This window comes from Drosophila gunungcola, assembly GCF_025200985.1.
Source record: "Drosophila gunungcola strain Sukarami chromosome 2R unlocalized genomic scaffold, Dgunungcola_SK_2 000006F, whole genome shotgun sequence".
NCBI lineage: Eukaryota > Metazoa > Arthropoda > Insecta > Diptera > Drosophilidae > Drosophila > Drosophila gunungcola.
In genome coordinates this window covers 1,727,810-1,743,966 of record NW_026453168.1, presented here as the reverse complement: position 1 = coordinate 1,743,966, position 16,157 = coordinate 1,727,810, and the positions used below count along the sequence as shown (strand labels likewise).

At 39.7% G+C, this 16,157-nt stretch overlaps 5 protein-coding genes across 6 annotated transcripts; all 5 read right to left on the bottom strand.

Moving 5' to 3' along the window:
- Nucleotides 1–6,035: 6,035 nt before the first annotated feature.
- Nucleotides 6,036–7,139, bottom strand: LOC128254941 (serine protease grass-like). 2 transcript variants are annotated; one of them, XM_052984334.1, is made up of 5 exons: nt 6,859–7,139; nt 6,752–6,797; nt 6,523–6,701; nt 6,252–6,454; nt 6,036–6,158 (listed from the first exon to the last, which is right to left on the bottom strand). In XM_052984334.1, exons 1-5 carry the CDS (start codon nt 7,109–7,111, stop codon nt 6,051–6,053), a joined length of 789 nt encoding a protein of 262 aa, XP_052840294.1. In that variant the 5' UTR covers nt 7,112–7,139; the 3' UTR covers nt 6,036–6,050. The 2 variants fall into 2 exon arrangements, with proteins under 2 accessions (XP_052840294.1, XP_052840293.1); XM_052984333.1 differs by having other exon boundaries at nt 6,036–6,454.
- A 130-nt stretch (nt 7,140–7,269) lies between these two features.
- On the bottom strand, nt 7,270–8,724 carry LOC128254945 (chymotrypsin-like protease CTRL-1). The gene is made up of 4 exons (XM_052984340.1): nt 8,459–8,724; nt 8,358–8,406; nt 8,130–8,305; nt 7,270–8,075 (listed from the first exon to the last, which is right to left on the bottom strand). Exons 1-4 carry the CDS (start codon nt 8,685–8,687, stop codon nt 7,666–7,668), a joined length of 864 nt encoding a protein of 287 aa, XP_052840300.1. The 5' UTR covers nt 8,688–8,724; the 3' UTR covers nt 7,270–7,665.
- Nucleotides 8,725–8,963: 239 nt separating this feature from the next.
- On the bottom strand, nt 8,964–10,086 carry LOC128254944 (chymotrypsin B). The gene is made up of 4 exons (XM_052984339.1): nt 9,845–10,086; nt 9,745–9,787; nt 9,509–9,687; nt 8,964–9,448 (listed from the first exon to the last, which is right to left on the bottom strand). The coding sequence occupies exons 1-4, from the start codon at nt 10,050–10,052 to the stop codon at nt 9,012–9,014; spliced, it is 867 nt and encodes a 288-aa protein (XP_052840299.1). The 5' UTR covers nt 10,053–10,086; the 3' UTR covers nt 8,964–9,011.
- A 551-nt stretch (nt 10,087–10,637) lies between these two features.
- On the bottom strand, nt 10,638–11,866 carry LOC128254943 (serine protease grass-like). Its single transcript, XM_052984336.1, has 4 exons — nt 11,638–11,866; nt 11,544–11,586; nt 11,312–11,484; nt 10,638–11,259 (listed from the first exon to the last, which is right to left on the bottom strand). Exons 1-4 carry the CDS (start codon nt 11,858–11,860, stop codon nt 10,823–10,825), a joined length of 876 nt encoding a protein of 291 aa, XP_052840296.1. The 5' UTR covers nt 11,861–11,866; the 3' UTR covers nt 10,638–10,822.
- A 203-nt stretch (nt 11,867–12,069) lies between these two features.
- LOC128254940 (melanization protease 1-like) lies at nt 12,070–13,341 on the bottom strand. Its single transcript, XM_052984332.1, has 4 exons — nt 12,999–13,341; nt 12,900–12,942; nt 12,668–12,843; nt 12,070–12,610 (listed from the first exon to the last, which is right to left on the bottom strand). Exons 1-4 carry the CDS (start codon nt 13,219–13,221, stop codon nt 12,144–12,146), a joined length of 909 nt encoding a protein of 302 aa, XP_052840292.1. The 5' UTR covers nt 13,222–13,341; the 3' UTR covers nt 12,070–12,143.
- Between the last annotated feature and the right edge of the window lie 2,816 nt (nt 13,342–16,157).

Below are 16,157 nucleotides of genomic sequence, written 5' to 3'. Positions count from 1 at the left end.
TAAAGAGACCAGGAGCCGGGATCCGAACATGAGTGTATTGCCTTGTTTGCCAACTTGAGTTGCCATGCCGCAATCGGGCATCTGCATCGCATCGCATCCATCCTCCTCCTTCTTCTTTAACTTCAACTCCAACTCCTCCGTTGCCAGCTGCCACGAGTTGAGTCCGCGGAGTTAACGATCCGCTCATGGCTTGATTGATATCCCCCAGCTCTCTACACCGAGAAAAATTGCAAATCAAATAGTTGAATAAAATATCAGGATTTCTTACACAAAAAGAAATAATAATGACAAATTTTCGGCCTCAGAAAATTTGTTCTCAGTATTTTTGAGTAATAAATAAAAAAAATATTGAAATATATGTATTTCCAAATTATCGTAGTCAAAACTTTAATTAAAAATGCTGTCTTTAAACATAGTCATAAAATTAATTTGAGATCCATATTGTGCGATTATCATAAATAATTATTGTTCTCTCTAAGAAAAATCACGTTTAAATAAATAATATATATTTATTAGACTTACACCTGAGTTAAATATACAAATTTGAGATATAAATTTAAATAACTTATTATTATTCAACTGAATTTATTCCTAGCTTGTATTAAGCCAAGAAGCTTCTTAGACATTCAATCATTCCAATTGTTATTTGGATTTCTCAGGCATTCGTTTCTTTCTGTGCATAGATGCTAGAGCAGAAGCCTCCGCCAGAAGTCACTGGGCCGTGGCCAAGCCCAGTGGTCACCCAGTTGGAGTCAGAGGCGTCTGGTATCGGTCGATGGATCGGTCATGTCGCAAGCTCATTATTGCCTTAGCTCTCTTTTTTTCTGTTCATTAATTGCCAACATTTCATATTTTATTTCAGCATTATTTTTCTTGTCTCTCTCGCTCCGTTTTCCATTTGTTTTTCAATTATTTGTGTGGCCCCTGGTGTGGTTTTTTTGTATGTGATATTTGGTTTGGGTTTTTCATTGGAATCGAGCGCGCTTGTTGTCGCCAACAGTGTTGTTGGTCGGCTGTCGTCCTCGATTTGTCTGTACTTTTGTTTTTACTCCACTGATATTCGGCATGCTCAGCTAAGCTCGGTGCCGAGCTGTAAAGAGTGTATAGAGTGTATACAGTGCAGCTCAGCGCTTTCATCACGCTGTCTGTTATTATCAGCGATAGCTTTTGACACGGTCCATAGTCTATCGACAGATAGTGGCCGGCACGAGCTGGGATAAGCCAGGATCCAGACTTCGGTTCGAGGGAAGGGGGCACCCATGAGTGGGGAGCATGGCTTTAGCTGATCCAAGGTGATCCCCAGCACCATCTAATCGCACTGCCCGACAAACATTCAATTGCGCAAGTCAACTGATACGATCGCATAGCTTCTTTTATATAGAGCATAACCATTCCATTGACGACAACAATGCTGGCTGCAAAGTACTAATTTTTTAGTATGCCAATTCATTTGCTTCTGTATAACATTCAAAATCCAACATCCGCCCACGAACTCACAATATATTTCCACATTTTTATTGCCCATCAAATCATGTGAAGCCACGATTTTGAGAATCTGCAGTTAGCACTTAATTAACATTCGGCACCCTTTGACTCCTCCGAGTTCGGATTTGGATTCGAATTTGAATTCGGGCTTATATGATTTATAATGTGAGAAGATTGCTTTTCATTCTGAAGTTTCGAGTTCACTGTGGGTCAACCTTTTATGTTGTTTCCGCCGTCAGGTGGGCATTTGCATACGAGAGGGGCTACCGCTACGAAGCGGATGCTGAAATTGTGGGAATTGGGAAAACGTTTAGCGCACAATCAAAGCCGTAAGACGAAGATCGGGTAATAAGCCAAAGCCAGAGATAAGTTAAAAACAATCCTGCAAATAGAAAGATATTCCAAAAAAGGAGTCCTAATGAGTTTAAATTTATAAAAATGTAAAAGCATATAAACTGCTAAATTTTTAAGAAATAAATTTCATTGTTTTAAAAAATCCAATATAGTAAAGCTTATGGAAAACATTTCGGGCAATCAGCAAACGATTAGTTGAAAATAATCTATTAAAATTAAATTGCTCTATTTTGCTTTCGCTGTTTTAATGACCTCATGGTTGGCTATAAAATTTCTATAACAAAGCTTTTTTAATGAAATTTAGTGCGCTCTCGATTTAAATTAAGTTGTTGATACTAACAAATAAAAATATAAAAATATTTACAAAATAAAAAACAAGTAAAAGTGTTAATTAATATATAATTTTAAAGCTCTAAAACTTTCTACCTTAAATCTTCAGGAGCTTAAAATCACTTTTTTGGTAGTAAAAATTATTTTCTTAACCTCCGTTTCTTACCTCATCTGCCCTAGAAACTACTGTTTTTATCGCGCTTACTATGCGATTCCGGGAAGTTATGAAATTTCAATTGGCATGATTCACTGCGAGTACCGAATGACCAAACATACAAATTGTTCAGCATCAACCGATCTCGTTTCGCTTTGAAATTCATTTGTCAAAGTGTGGCATTGACCTTTGTATCGGAATCTTTCTAGGCGGGGAGAACAAAAACATAAAATTGGCACAAATCGCAAAGACCGAAGCGCTGCTAACCCACAATTAGCATCTGGAACTCGCTGATCGGGATCTCGCATTCGCATATGTCAAGATCTTCCATAATTTCGCTTCCATTCCATTTGGCCTGCTTTGCTTTTATTTCTTGACATTGGCAAGTGCAACTGTAGTGTGCAACTGTGTTTTGGGGTAAATGGTAAATGCATTTAAAGTTCTTGCACAAAAAAAAAAGTGAGTGGAGTGCGAAAAGGGAGTGTGGGGATCATCGCGTCTGGCAGGCATCTCCATCTCTCATCTCCCATCTCTTTGGCGCGATCTTTTTTCTGGTTTGTTTCAGTGTCGTGAGAACTTTTTCGCGTTTCGGCGCACAGCGTGTGAATTGAAAGCCGAGTGGGGAAAGGGCGGGGGGCGTTGGGTTGCGGAAACTCGCTGGGAAGCGAAAGTGTTGCAAGTGCTGGGAAAGCAATCGGCCAACGAGCCACACAGGCAACAGCAATGGCAGCATTTGTCAGCGTTTTGCAATTGGCGTGGGTATCAATCGAACACTCCCTTCTCTAACCCTCTTCGAATAATGAGAAAATTGTTTTATTGGTAATAAACAAGATACTTTTAACATTATGTACCATACGTATTTTAATTTGATTAGTACATAATTATTTTTAGATTTTTAAGATAACGTTTTCGGTATAAATCAATTAAATCTCGCTTAAAGTTAGTATATTCATTATAGTTATTAGGCTTTCAATGTATTTAGGTCTTACAAAATATGTTGAGTAACTTATATCTTGTAGATAATCTCTAACATTTGGTTTTCTGTCTTTGCAGGTGAGTTTCGCTGCAGATGTCCAATCTGGGTTCTCTGTGTGTACATATGTATGTACATACGTTCGTGAGTTGGCAATTAAAGGTTTGTTAAGCAATTAGGCAGCTGAGCTCGTGACGAAGTTTAACTCAAATCTATTGAATGAGTGTCCAAAAAAAAAATAGACATAAACAAAAAACCGAACAAACAAGAATCCCAAATGAGAATAAAATGCCAAACAATTGGAAATTCATTAAGGCCGCCGTATCGTAATCAAATGCTGCATTCAACTTTAAACTGCAACGCCGGTTGAAGCCGCTCAGGCAGTGGAACGCCGGCAGCGCAGTCGCAGCGTGGCACAATTGTTTCGGCCCGGCTAAAACGCGACTCTCCGTTGTCGTGGCGACGAATCGGGGGATACCAAAGTTATGCATGAGGTGTTTTATGGCAAGAACGGCTAGGAGTATTTGCACAGAGAAAAATTATAATATCAGTTCGGCTTTGATAGCAGAGCAGATGAAACTAGGCCTATATCGGAAGAAGCAATGTTATCCTATATTTTTCAAATATTTCCTTTCCCAGATTTTGACCTTTAAGATATTGTTTTAAAAGACATAGAAGGGCTTTAGGTATTGTTTATTTTAATTAAAGCTTAACATTAAATTTCAAAGACTTCACTTTAATACCAAAACAGTTTAATCTAGGCTTATCTCGGAAGTAACAATGTTATCCTACCTTTTTCAAATAGTGTTATGTGATTTTATATTCCCTTATATATCAAATAATTTCCTTTCTTAGATTTTGACTTCTTAAATATTGTTTCAAAAGACAAAGAAGCTCAAAGTCTTGTTTATTTTGATTAAAGCATAACATTGAATTTCAAAGAATTAGTGTTAATTAAAACGTTTAACAGATATATCAAAGATATACAAATTTAAAAGTTTATAATGAATAATAAATTTAAAATATATTTTGATATTTGAGCTCTACAGATAGGAGTCATAAAGCATAAAATTGGATTTCAAAGACTTCGTATTATGTAGTTTTGAGTCAATAGTATATAACAGATACAATAGTATATACAGATTTCTGAGAAGTGTCTGAAATTTTCTGTTAAAAGTTGGTGATACTTTTCACAGTGCCCTTTTGTGAGTGCAACAGATACCCAGCTGGCAGCCAATTGTTGCACTCCGCGATATTGGACAAAAGACCAACTTCCTCACCCCTTTTAGCCCTTAGTTCGGTGGTGGCGACACCGACACGCATGCGCATTGCCGCTGCCCCACCCTTTAACCCACCCCGCCCCCGCAAAGCGGAGCGGTGCTGTGCGGAGCAAAACAGAAAGCAAAACAAAGCACAGACCAAAATACGGAGTTGGAAAAACTTAACGCCTGGTTGCCCACATCGGGTGTTCTTTTGGCTCCCTCGCTGCCTCGCAATCCCTCGCGAACCCTCGATCCCCCGATTCCCCGATCCATGTGAGTGCGCTTGCGCCAACGCCAACGCAGAGGTAGATTTAGATTTAGAGTTTTGAGTTTTGAGTATGACCTGTGAACGTGCAACAATGGCACACGGGGGTTAATAGTATTTCGTACCAATTTACTTGCTACGACGGCCATTATGCGACCGCTTCATAACTGGAACATCGCAGAAAAACCAGCACAGTGGGCAGACGACCCGTGGATTTGCATGGCCGGCACACGCGAAATTCGATTCAATACGTTCGATTTGTGTTCGTGATTTCACAACTCGATGCGAATTGCCGGCGACAAGGGCTAACCTTTGTACGCAAAGCATGAATAATGCTGATAAATCGAACGCTAACGAGGTTTGGCCACTGTTCCAAAGGTGTACCAAATAAGCAACTTTGTTCATTTTGAAAAAAAAATCACCAAAGCTCATTTAAATTAAAGTTATTTGATTATTTCAAAATCAATTCTACCTCTTTACTGGTCCGGAAACAATTTTTAAGCGTAATCTGTACCCTCGCTCATGGGTAAGAAGTATTTCATTTTCTTCTTCATTCATTTTCTATAAGTTTTCTCAATTTGTGATAATTTACTCACGTTCTGAAAATGTTCTCACTTTTTGTTGTTTGTGTCTCTGCTAGCCGTCTTCAGAGATAGATGGCGCCCCAAAAATGCTGTAAATTGCAATATGAATTCATGTAGAGAGTGGGTATTTACATGGTATCTTGCCGTAAAATTATAATTAAATCTTACATTTTAATATGTCAGGTTTGAGTCTGTGCTAACCGGTAAATATAATGGTTGAAAACCATTTTAAACTATACCCGTTATTTTTGCCGCATGTCGAAAAAATTATTTTGTAGAAATAGCGTAAGAAATAATTGCGTAGAAGAAATGTAATGTTCGTGTCAAGTTAATAGGATAAGAAAGGAAAAACAAGTAAGACCCCAACAGATGGCGTCACTTGCAATTCCATTGCAGAAGCAACAAACTAAAAGTGTCGCCCTCTAGTGTTAACGGTAATTAAGCTACTAGCGATAACTTTGTTAAACACAATTTCTTAATAACTTCGGAAATAGTTGTTTGACTAGAAACTGCATGAGTAATCCCAACTTTTTGGCCCTAATACGGGTAAAATATTGCTCTTTGTGTTGTTAAAGTTCTAAAAAACAGTCAAAGACAGTGATTTATCTATATAAAGTTTCAGATGTAAAGTTTAATATAATAACTAGCTATACAAGTCAAGTGCCCACTGGATCCAAGTCATGTGTCCCATCACATCAGTGAAAACGCTGGGGCTTTGGCACTCCGGGTTGCCATAGCTTACAATTCCGACCTGAACAAAAACCACTTGACCGTGATACCAAATCGCATGACCCATGGGTCCTCCGGAGTCGCCACTGCACGACTCCCCGGGTTCGTGACTCACGCAGATCTGATCCCAACGGCAATCCACCAGGTATCTTCTTCGGCATTCGCTCCGCCCCAGTCGATCCACTCGAATAGACTTGAGGATGTGGCTTGGCGATCCGAGGGAGCTTCTGCCCCAGCCAGTGGCCACCAACCTCTGGAGTCCTTCAATCATCGGTTGAAGAGCAGGATTTGTGATCAGGCAAATTGGTTTGATGTGGACTGGCAGGGAAATAAATTATATAAATCTTCCACCTTTCCCTTCACTAATGCACTTTCTGTCTAATTACCCTTATATTCCACCGACCTTTCCAGACGAAGTAACCCAATGTCGTCGTAGCGTTGTGATCTCGAATAGTTACCATTCCGAATGGCCAAATCAATTTCGAACTCTTCAGAGGGCGGTATGCAAACAGATCCGCTGCAGTCGTGGCTGGTTGAGCTGTCGTACTCGCCCAATCGCACTGTTCTGTAAAAGACTCCGGTTCAGTTGGGGTAATAACTCCATTCTAAACCTACAAATCCTCTCCATTGCTTATGCAATGTGCAGCAGTCAGGATAAATCCTTCGAATATATATGGGGGCTAAAGTTAATAACAGATGACTGTGTCCTAGGGATTACTTACGATGGTTTATGAGCGTTCCGCCACACAGAAATTTGCCAGAGTCATGCAAATAAGCCATCCAAGGGCTCTCCGATATGTGTGCCTGATGGCCTTCGTTTTTAAGTGCCTCCCGTGACATATATCCGCAGTCCGACTCTAAAAATTGTCCAGATGTTAGCTTGCTCCCTATAAAGAGACATCCTAACAACAAAATCAACCACATCGCGAATGAAGATAAGCGAGCAAACTGAAATACAATTATATATTGTGACATTTCCTGCAAAAGCAAGAACCTTATCAACAAATTCTCGCTTATATGCTATCGTTCTTCATACGACGAGCCTTAGTGATGGACGATGTATTATGCACACTCGTGCTGTTTTTGAATCCGTATTTTGAGCTTCATAGCTGTGACCTGTTAATACTTATCTATACACGCCAAATATTACAATTTTATTAATGGAAAAATTCGACAATAAAGCCGTGACAACGTATTCTTATTAAATGACTTGTTAAAGTTTTGCTTCCATAGCTCGAACCTCCATCTGCCAAAGTAAACATAAGATTTACAAAGACTTTAAGTTAAAGAATAAGCGAAAATGTTTTATATATTTTTGAATTCATTAAAATATTTATTTAGCTTAAAACATTTAGCTCTTATCCAATTAAAAAGAAGTTTAAACATTAATAAATAAATAATATTTAGCATTTGGGCTTTGATAATTATAAGATATCTACAATATATATGAAGATTTAAGGTTCGCATTATAGAAATATTTAGCTTTGGAAAGTTTGAGTTAGGGAAGTTCGATTGCCAATCAAAGTCATTTAATATAGTGTTCTGGTGACCCTCTCGATCCAACCGGCATAGGGCAGGGCATTTGTGAAGACAGTGGGTCCCAAGCAGTGACCTGAGCCATAGCTGACCACGCCGAAAAGGAAGACTCTCCTTACCCGCCCGAAAAGCATCCTAGCGGTTAGGGGACCTCCAGAGTCGCCAGAGCAAGTGGAACTTGTGCTGCTCGCCGCACAGATGTGGGTGTGATCCAGATGCCTGTTGAAGTACTGGGAGCAGTAGCCCAGTTGGTAGTGCGTCAGTGTGGTTTGCTGGAGGACATGACTGTTTGTATTGAACCCTGTGCGACCCCAGCCTGTGGTGTTGAATGATGGAATAGTTTTCAGCACTCTCCAGGACCAATTCCAGTCCCCCATTATCATGCAGATCGGCCTAATGTGTTCTGTTTATTGAAATGTATTTATGTTAAGCTCTCTTGTTGGTTTCATCAGCTCACCTCCGTATTGTACAATCCTTTCCAGCCTGAGCAGAGCTATATCGTTCCTGTGGAAATCGGTGTACTGCCCATGCACATAAGTTCTAGTCACATTGATTTCCTTGGGCTTTGGAATGCAACCATAGTCTGTGCAATCCAGCCGCTGATTCACGTCGTACTCCCCCAAGCGCACTGTCCTAAATCAGGAAGTTCTTTATTAACTAGTCTTTTATTTTCGATTACACTTACAATTGTCGATCACTTTTGCTCCTGCAATGCGCAGCTGTCAGTACGTATCCTTAAAAATTACACAAGTTATTTCCTGTCAAGTTCTTTGTCAAACTACATACGTGGGTTTATGAGCGATCCGCCGCACTTCATTGTCCCATATTCGATTACTATAACCATCCAGGGATTGGACAGCAAGTCCGCATTACTGCCATTAATCACACGATAAAGTCCTGCATCAGATCTAGCTGATGCGCACTGCGGGTCCAGCAAATAAGGTGAGCCCTGGATCCCGAGGATCTGTACAAATACGAGCAGTATTGCTCCTGCTCGAGCTCCCATTATGTGCATCTCTACTAAAGCACGAACTGACTGGTGATTAACAATGCCAGCGCATTATTAATGCAACTTACAGTCGAGCTTATCGCTTTGAAGTGATCGAACAAAGGGATGGGTTCCATGAAATTTGTCGTATTAATTAATTCTTAGAATTATGAGGATGGATTTGTGTTTCACCTATTCTAGAAGTCTAGAAGTCGTCTTATATAATAGTTTGTGTAGCAACGATTTGAGGCAGAAAACTAACATATTTTCTTTTTAATTAAAAGACCACATTAATATTCACGCAATTGTGCTTTGAGCTTTAATTATTTGAACTAAGGGACATGCATTAGTCTACACTCGTAGCAGAGCGGTTCTTGGAGTGTGATTTTCAACAATATATTCTATCCAATCGGAATATGATAGAACATTGGTAAAAACGGTGGCAGCACGGCATCCTGGAGCCCCATAACTGGTTAAGCCGAATAAAAAGGGACGAGCCATGCCGGAAAATGTCATCACTGCGCTCAACGGACCTCCAGAATCGCCGATGCAAGTTGAAGCCTTCGACTGGCCAGCACATATATGGGGCATATCGATATTCCTCCGAAAGAGTTGCGAGCAGTGATTCTTGTCGAGTTGGTATAAATTGGCTAGTTGAAGTTCGTTGCTGTTCTCCCCCCATTCCGTTTTTCCCCAGCCAGTTACATTAAACGTTTCAACATACTTCAAAAAACGCCATTGGCTATCAATGTCGGTGCCCTTCATCAAACAAATTGGTCTTATTTGAGCTGAAAATGAATAGTTTAGTGAAAAAACTCTCACATTAACTATATAGTTGTGAGCTTTACCATTGTACAGAACGGATTCGGCCATTAAAATCAGTGCGATGTCATATTCGTGGTATATATTGTATTGGGGGTGCGAAAACACCATTGCCACGTCGATTTCGGTACTTATTAAATTACAGTATTCGCTTGTGCATTCATATTTAGGTTTGCCCCCCTTATACCCTCCCAAACGCACCTTCCTAAAAGGGATAGATTGTAATAATTTTTGGAAAATAAAATCTTCTTTAGGTACTTACATGGGGTATTTGCTTTTGCAATGAGCTGCTGTCAACACAAATTCTAGAAAAAAAAACTTTGATTAATCACATTTATCCCATGGTAGTAAGGATTACGTACGAGAGGTTATCAGCGAGCCACCACACATGTGATAGCCAATTTGAAGTATCTGCACCATCCATGGATTTCTCAATAAATCAGTACTTGTACCTCCAAATATTTTTGAAGAACTACCATGAGGAAGGAATTTCATGCAGTCCGGATCTATCAAATTTTGTGCAAAAGATCCGTGAATAGCAAAAATCAGACAAGCTAGCAGCAATATCATTTTAAACTCAATGATGTCGAGCAAAGCTTTTGGGTTGTATTAATACTTGTACACGCCTCTTATCTTTGTTACACCCTTGCAGAAGGTATAATAAGTTTAGTCAGAAGTTTGCATCGCAGTGAAGGAGACATTTCCGACTCTATACCTGGAAGGGTATATGAACTTCGGCTTGCCGAAGAGGGCTTCCTCTCTGGTTATTTTATTAATATAAACAGATTGTACTTAATGGAATAACGTTTCTTAAGTGTTAAATGAATTATTTAAATTATTTTGTGTATGGGTAATTCTACAACCGTAGCTAGAACATTAAAAGTTTATTAATGTATGTTTTCTTCACATGTTTTTATAGCGAACCTATTAAATTTAAAGTTTATAAGCAAATTTAACAACAAGTGCGGAAGTTCTGTTTTGAACTTCCAGTCATTAAATTCCATTAAAAAGAAAAAACTACTAATGTTTAAAAGTCAAAGAAAAAACATTGTTAAGAATGATCAATACATAACACTTTAAATTTTATTTTATTAAAATCTTCGATTATGTTTCAATCTTAGCACCAATTTTAAGTGCCTATCAAGAGCTATCAGTTTCGCCTTGTATAAAAATAACGTTAAGGTATCGCAAATGTTTTTTTCAATTCGAACGCGTAGTATGTCGCATTCGAAATTAGAGAATTGCCCATTGTCCTTAATTTAAATCAAAATGTGATAACGTCTTAATTAATTAAATAAGTTTTGAGGTTCTAAGAAGTAAAAAAAAACATGCAAATTAATTTAACTTAACATACGAATTTGAGAATACTCTTCTCTCCGAACAGTATTCACGATCCATTTCAAATGGGCCATAACATTAGTGAAAACAGTGGCCTTGCTGCAGTCAGTGTGTCCAAAGCTGACAATTCCGAACAGAATTGTAGTATCTTCGTGATCATATCTAACCCTGGCGGTCAGAGGACCTCCGGAATCTCCGTTGCATACGCTGACGCTAGCACGTCCAGCGCAGATGTGATCTCTACTGATCACATTATTCGGATATTGCCGGTAACAGTTCGATCGGCCGATATTATAGAGCGAAGTTGTATGTAGCACGTGACTGTATCTATGTTCTGTTGATTGGGTCAGACCCCATCCGGAGATTCTAAACTTGATGATGTGGTCGTCCAGGTTTCTGAAAAGTGGGTCCAGGAGCAAACAAATCGGTCTAATGTGCTCTGTGAAGACACCTATTAGTTAGTGTTTTAGTTTTGAAGTTCAGTGTATTACTCGTAAACTGCACTCTGGTGGCCAATCTCAACAGAGATATGTCGTGTCTCTCCGCTGAATATTCACTGTGGATATATGTTGCATCGACAGTAAACTGTTCACCTAGAATTGGGCACTTCGAGCCTGTACAATTTAGCAATGTTGATAGCCTATTTTCGCCCAATCGTACCACTCTACGAAGTCAAGAAGTGATGAATATCATCACTGGAATCAGATATGTATAACTACTCACAAGTGGCCGCTTCCCGTGCAATGCGCTGCCGTCAGGACAAAACCTGAAAATTGATGATGAGCCATAGTTTTTTTGTTTGACTCAATATACTCACGATTTGTAATCAGTGAGCCGCCGCACTTGAAACCATCCTCAGCTATGATCGCGGCCATCCAGGGAGCGCTGTTTGTAGAGGCATCATGACCCCCACCTAACCGTAAGTCAACCTTAATCGGAATACAGGACCTGTCTAGAAAGTTGGTAGCTACTTGCCCCTGTAGTGTAAGTAATAAGCAGGCAAGTAGGACCACCAGTATAGAGTTCACAGCAATCTTCATATCCAAGCAGCGTGGATCAACTGATCGTTGACCGGGGAGTATAGCTACTTCTTACCCTTGATTTAAAAAAAAACCCCAGACGATAAGACCATTTCTTGTCATAATATGCGTGAGAGCTATGATTTTATGTAGCTTTTCTTATCGCTATAATAAAGTTTAAGCAAAGAAAACAGTGAAATATTATATTTTTTAGAATAACTTTATTCTTGCTTAAATGGCAAGCGGTTAATATACAATAGATTTATATAGTCTATCGAACCATTACAGAGCCTAGAATTGGAAATTAACCAACGGCATACCAGGGTACATAAACGTAATACGATCCTTGGGGTGGGAGTGGGCGTTGTGGGACTTGAGGACCTCCCTGTCTTACGACCTGCAAGATCCAGTTCATGTGGTGCATGACATTAGTGTAGACCCCCCATCGCCTGCATTCACTGTCTCCATAGCTGACAATTCCCATCTGAACCACGCGGCTTGTACTGCCAATTGGTAGCGTGGCAAAGATTGGTCCTCCAGAGTCACCCATGCATGTATGTGAGGTACGGTCTCCGGCGCAAATGTGGGACATGTCCACAACGCTTCCGTATGTGGCCGAGCAATGGGAGCGATCCACTTGCGTCAAGGTGGTTGTTTTTAGTACGTTGCTAGGGACTCCGTGCTCTGTGGTACCCCATCCTATGGCAGTCAGCAATCTGATGTGGGCCAAAGGATTGTAGTTGGTCAGCAGACAGATTGGCTTGATGTATGCTGCAGTGGGAGAGCCAGTTGGTACTGAGGTCCTTGCAGGACTGGCCATCAACTCACCCGAATACTGCACCGGAGTGGCCAGTCGAAACAGAGCTATATCATTCTGGGAGTGATGCACATATCTGGGATGAGCTATTTGAGCATCGACTGGAATTCCGATGGCATTCGGCATGCAAGCTGTTGTAGAGCAATCGGTGATGGTTGATCTGTCGAACTCGCCCAGGTACACCACCCTACAATGGAATGATGGCATCACTAAGGGACTGGAAATATATCCAAGAATACTCACGTATAGCTGTTACTTCTGCAGTGTGCAGCACTAAGCACGAAACCTGTCAATAACCAAATACTTATTTGGCTTTACTATATCGCTTTACTATTCACTTACGGTTTGTAATGAGCGAACCGCCACACATTGTGCTACTGCTTATTAAAGCCATCCATGGATTAGCAAACATGTCTGCCACCTGACCCTGCACTATCCTGGCACTCATGGTACTAGACCCAGAAATCGAAACTCCGCAGTCAGGATCCAGGAATGATACCGATACTTGTCCATTTCCAAAGTAGATCAAAATAAGCAGGATAATAACAGCTGAGGCGATCTTCATGTCAAAGCCCGCACTAAAAGATTGTTGGGCCAGCCTGAGGCTTTGTTATTTTGCTATACTCGGAGATAAGACGCGAAACACATAAATACATGTAAAACAAATTTATTTGACAACACCAGGTTTTTTTTTATTAATTTTTTATAGAAATTGATATTAGATGTTTTGGGTTTTTCAAAAAGTTTTTTCGGCGATCTTCATGTCAAAGGCCGCTATAATAAATTGATTGGCCAGAGTCCGTTGCTGTTTATTTTGCACATATTTGTTTCGTTGCTTATATTGTCTTCTTTTGGAGATAAGAATCGGAATGCAAAAATAAGTACTTAAAAATTCGATTCAAAAGGCAAAAGTCGGGCTTTTCCAAGCCTGTTATCAAGTGTACAATACACTTTTGATAATGCGATTATTTCTTGCATTAAATTAATTTTTGTATAGTACATATTTCCTAGTTTGAAATTAGCAGGAACCGTTCGAAGATAATTTTAAATATTATTTTACATTAATAAGAACTTAAGCCGGCTAACATCATGTATTTAAATATATTATATTTTTTGTGAAGTCATATAGTCTTAAGGTCTTCGGACTCGCTATTTAAATCTCTTCTAAGGGTGGAATATTCGTTGGATAACGAGTAAGGGGAAATTAGCAGCCACTATGTCTACGAATTCTCCCTTTTAATTTAATTTTGAATGTTATTTAATTTAAAGTTTGAAACCAGCTGGAACCATTTGGGGATACCTTTAAATTATGTGGGTAAAGTGTCACGTAGCATATAAGTCATAAGGACTTCATATTGGCTATTTGAATCTTAGCTGAGGATGGGATATTCGCTAAGTAACGAACGAGGGGAAATGGAGACCCACTATTTCAACAAATTCCCAATATTCTTTAACCTTTGTTTGTGTGGATGCTGAGCAATCGTTTCTTCGGAAATTCGTATGCACACAAAGAGAGGTAAGATCAATTGGTGTATGGGCTTGGGCCTGGGTTTGGGCCTGGTGTTTGCCAGCATCTCACTCTCCGATCTCTCTTGTTTTCTCGCTGGCTGATTCGAAGCTTCGGTAACGACCAACGGCTAAACCGGTTTAAGTTCGAAACTCTGACTGCACACACTCAGAAAAACACACAAATCAAAAGGAGAGAAAACAACAACAACAACAACAGCAACAACAGCAACAAGAACATCAGAAATAATCATTTTCATTTGAAATAAGCAAATGAGCCGCAAAAAATGAATAGCATTGGAATTTGAATATTCGAATTGGAATGTCCTAACTTCGAACTACAGCTAAAGAGATACGATACGAAATTAATTTTCATCTAATTATGAGTGCTTTGTTTGTATCCGAAGTGTGACAAGCAGACAAAATTCAGCGATACTTTTATAAATGAGGTTTTTATGGCTTTGTTCTGAGTCGCCTTAAAAGCCAGCCGATCGTTTACGTTTACTCACTGCCTAAATGATGGGAAGAATCTAAACAGTTGCCTATAGGCTCTAAATGACTGTTGGAATTTCTTAGGTCACGCTGGCCAAAGCTATGTTCATGTTTGACTAGAGGATGGTGTCTTTTTTTATATATCTTCTAATTTATTTGAGGAACTTCACAAATACCAGAACACTTATGTACATAAATATAAAAGATCATTAATTTAATACAAGTTAAAGCTTAAATAATAGATACAATTTAAATTTATTTCGTTTTAATAATCACAAAGAAACAATATAAGTTTTAAATAAGAATAAATGTTTATTTATTTCGCTTTAATGAATAATATTTTAATTAGAGACAGTTTTCTTTAAATAGTTTTAATTTTTATAAAAAATCGATATTACCAACAGAGTTTGGCCTTCAATCACTTTCGTTACGATACGAAGGATTACAGCCCCTTTTGCCTCAGGTATTCTTAGTTTTTAGTTTAAATGACCGTGCCAAGGTAAAAAAAATAATTCCCTACCCATCACTAATCAGGAGTGGATCTGGATTTCTGGATTTATTGACCTTGCCGGGCTGCTGGCAGTGGGGCGGCCCTTGGAGCAGCATGAATCCTTACATTTCGGAATGCGGCTGTGGTCGGCTGAGGTCCAATGTGGCTGAATGTTGCTGCTGTTCTTGCTGTTGTTGCTGTTGTTGCTGGTGTCAACATCAGCAACATCGAACAGCAACAGCAACAGCACGTTCGTGGTCTTGACTTTGGGGCTGAGGCTGCGACTCTGTCGCCGCACGTACAACAACCATCTTACATAGCCGCCGATTAGCCAAGGTAACAAACGAAGAACTGGCCCAGACCCGGCTCAGTTCCAAAATGAGCTATCTCACTGCGCAAATCTTTCACTTCTTCGTCGTCGTCGTCGTCGTCGTCGTAGTCGTTGTTGTCGCTGGCTTTTAAGGGCCTTGCAGGCCTCCAAGCCTGCCATTTATCGCAAATTCATTGTGGCAGGCCTCCACTTCACTGCTCTTCGCTGCTCTTCACTCCACTCCACTCCACTCCACTCCACTCCAATCCCCTCCGATCCATTCCTCTTGAGTGCTCCATCATTCTGGCTTGGCTCGGCTTTTGTTTCTTGCTCCATGGCTAATGGCACGCAGGCTCCACAGGTTGCTGCTGTCGAGTGTTGTTGCAACATGCTGTTGTCGACGGGCGCCCTGCACTCCAAGGTCCAAAGGCAAACTCAAGCCCAGTACCCACACAGAGAGAAATAATGAGCAATGAGGGGTTTTTTCCGGTGCTTATCTGCAACCTATTTCTTATCGCAAGAGTTATTTTTTGTCAACATTTCAAAATATTTTTTGCATATTTTTGTATATATTCACAATCGAAAATTCCGTTTTTATCATTTATTTTTGAGAAAGAACATATTTTTTTTCCACATTTCCTTGACAGATGAAACTTGAACAAATGGTGGATAATCATCAATACTTTTCTTATAAGTATTGGCT

Excerpts from the sequence above, each read along its gene's own strand:
- LOC128254941 (XM_052984333.1), bottom strand. The coding sequence starts at position 7,111 with ATGTCACAATATATAATTGTATTTCAGTTTGCTCGCTTATCTTCATTC. Across the intron at positions 6,798-6,858 it reads CGGAACGCTCATAAACCATC|GATTTATCCTGACTGCTGCA; the intron begins GTAAGTAATCCC and ends ATATATTCGAAG. Across the intron at positions 6,702-6,751 it reads ATAAGCAATGGAGAGGATTT|AACAGTGCGATTGGGCGAGT; the intron begins GTAGGTTTAGAA and ends AGTCTTTTACAG.
- LOC128254945 (XM_052984340.1), bottom strand. The coding sequence starts at position 8,687 with ATGCACATAATGGGAGCTCGAGCAGGAGCAATACTGCTCGTATTTGTA. Across the intron at positions 8,407-8,458 it reads CGGATCGCTCATAAACCCAC|GATACGTACTGACAGCTGCG; the intron begins GTATGTAGTTTG and ends GTAATTTTTAAG. Across the intron at positions 8,076-8,129 it reads AAGGATTGTACAATACGGAG|AACACATTAGGCCGATCTGC; the intron begins GTGAGCTGATGA and ends TTCAATAAACAG.
- LOC128254944 (XM_052984339.1), bottom strand. The coding sequence starts at position 10,052 with ATGATATTGCTGCTAGCTTGTCTGATTTTTGCTATTCACGGATCTTTT. Across the intron at positions 9,688-9,744 it reads TGCAAAAGCAAATACCCCAT|GAAGGTGCGTTTGGGAGGGT; the intron begins GTAAGTACCTAA and ends TATCCCTTTTAG. Across the intron at positions 9,449-9,508 it reads CGAATCCGTTCTGTACAATG|CTCAAATAAGACCAATTTGT; the intron begins GTAAAGCTCACA and ends ATTCATTTTCAG.
- LOC128254943 (XM_052984336.1), bottom strand. The coding sequence starts at position 11,860 with ATGAAGATTGCTGTGAACTCTATACTGGTGGTCCTACTTGCCTGCTTA. Across the intron at positions 11,587-11,637 it reads CGGCTCACTGATTACAAATC|GTTTTGTCCTGACGGCAGCG; the intron begins GTGAGTATATTG and ends ATCAATTTTCAG. Across the intron at positions 11,485-11,543 it reads TGCACGGGAAGCGGCCACTT|AGTGGTACGATTGGGCGAAA; the intron begins GTGAGTAGTTAT and ends TTGACTTCGTAG.
- LOC128254940 (XM_052984332.1), bottom strand. The coding sequence starts at position 13,221 with ATGAAGATCGCCTCAGCTGTTATTATCCTGCTTATTTTGATCTACTTT. Across the intron at positions 12,844-12,899 it reads TGCAGAAGTAACAGCTATAC|GGTGGTGTACCTGGGCGAGT; the intron begins GTGAGTATTCTT and ends ATTCCATTGTAG. Across the intron at positions 12,611-12,667 it reads CACTCCGGTGCAGTATTCGG|CATACATCAAGCCAATCTGT; the intron begins GTGAGTTGATGG and ends CTCCCACTGCAG.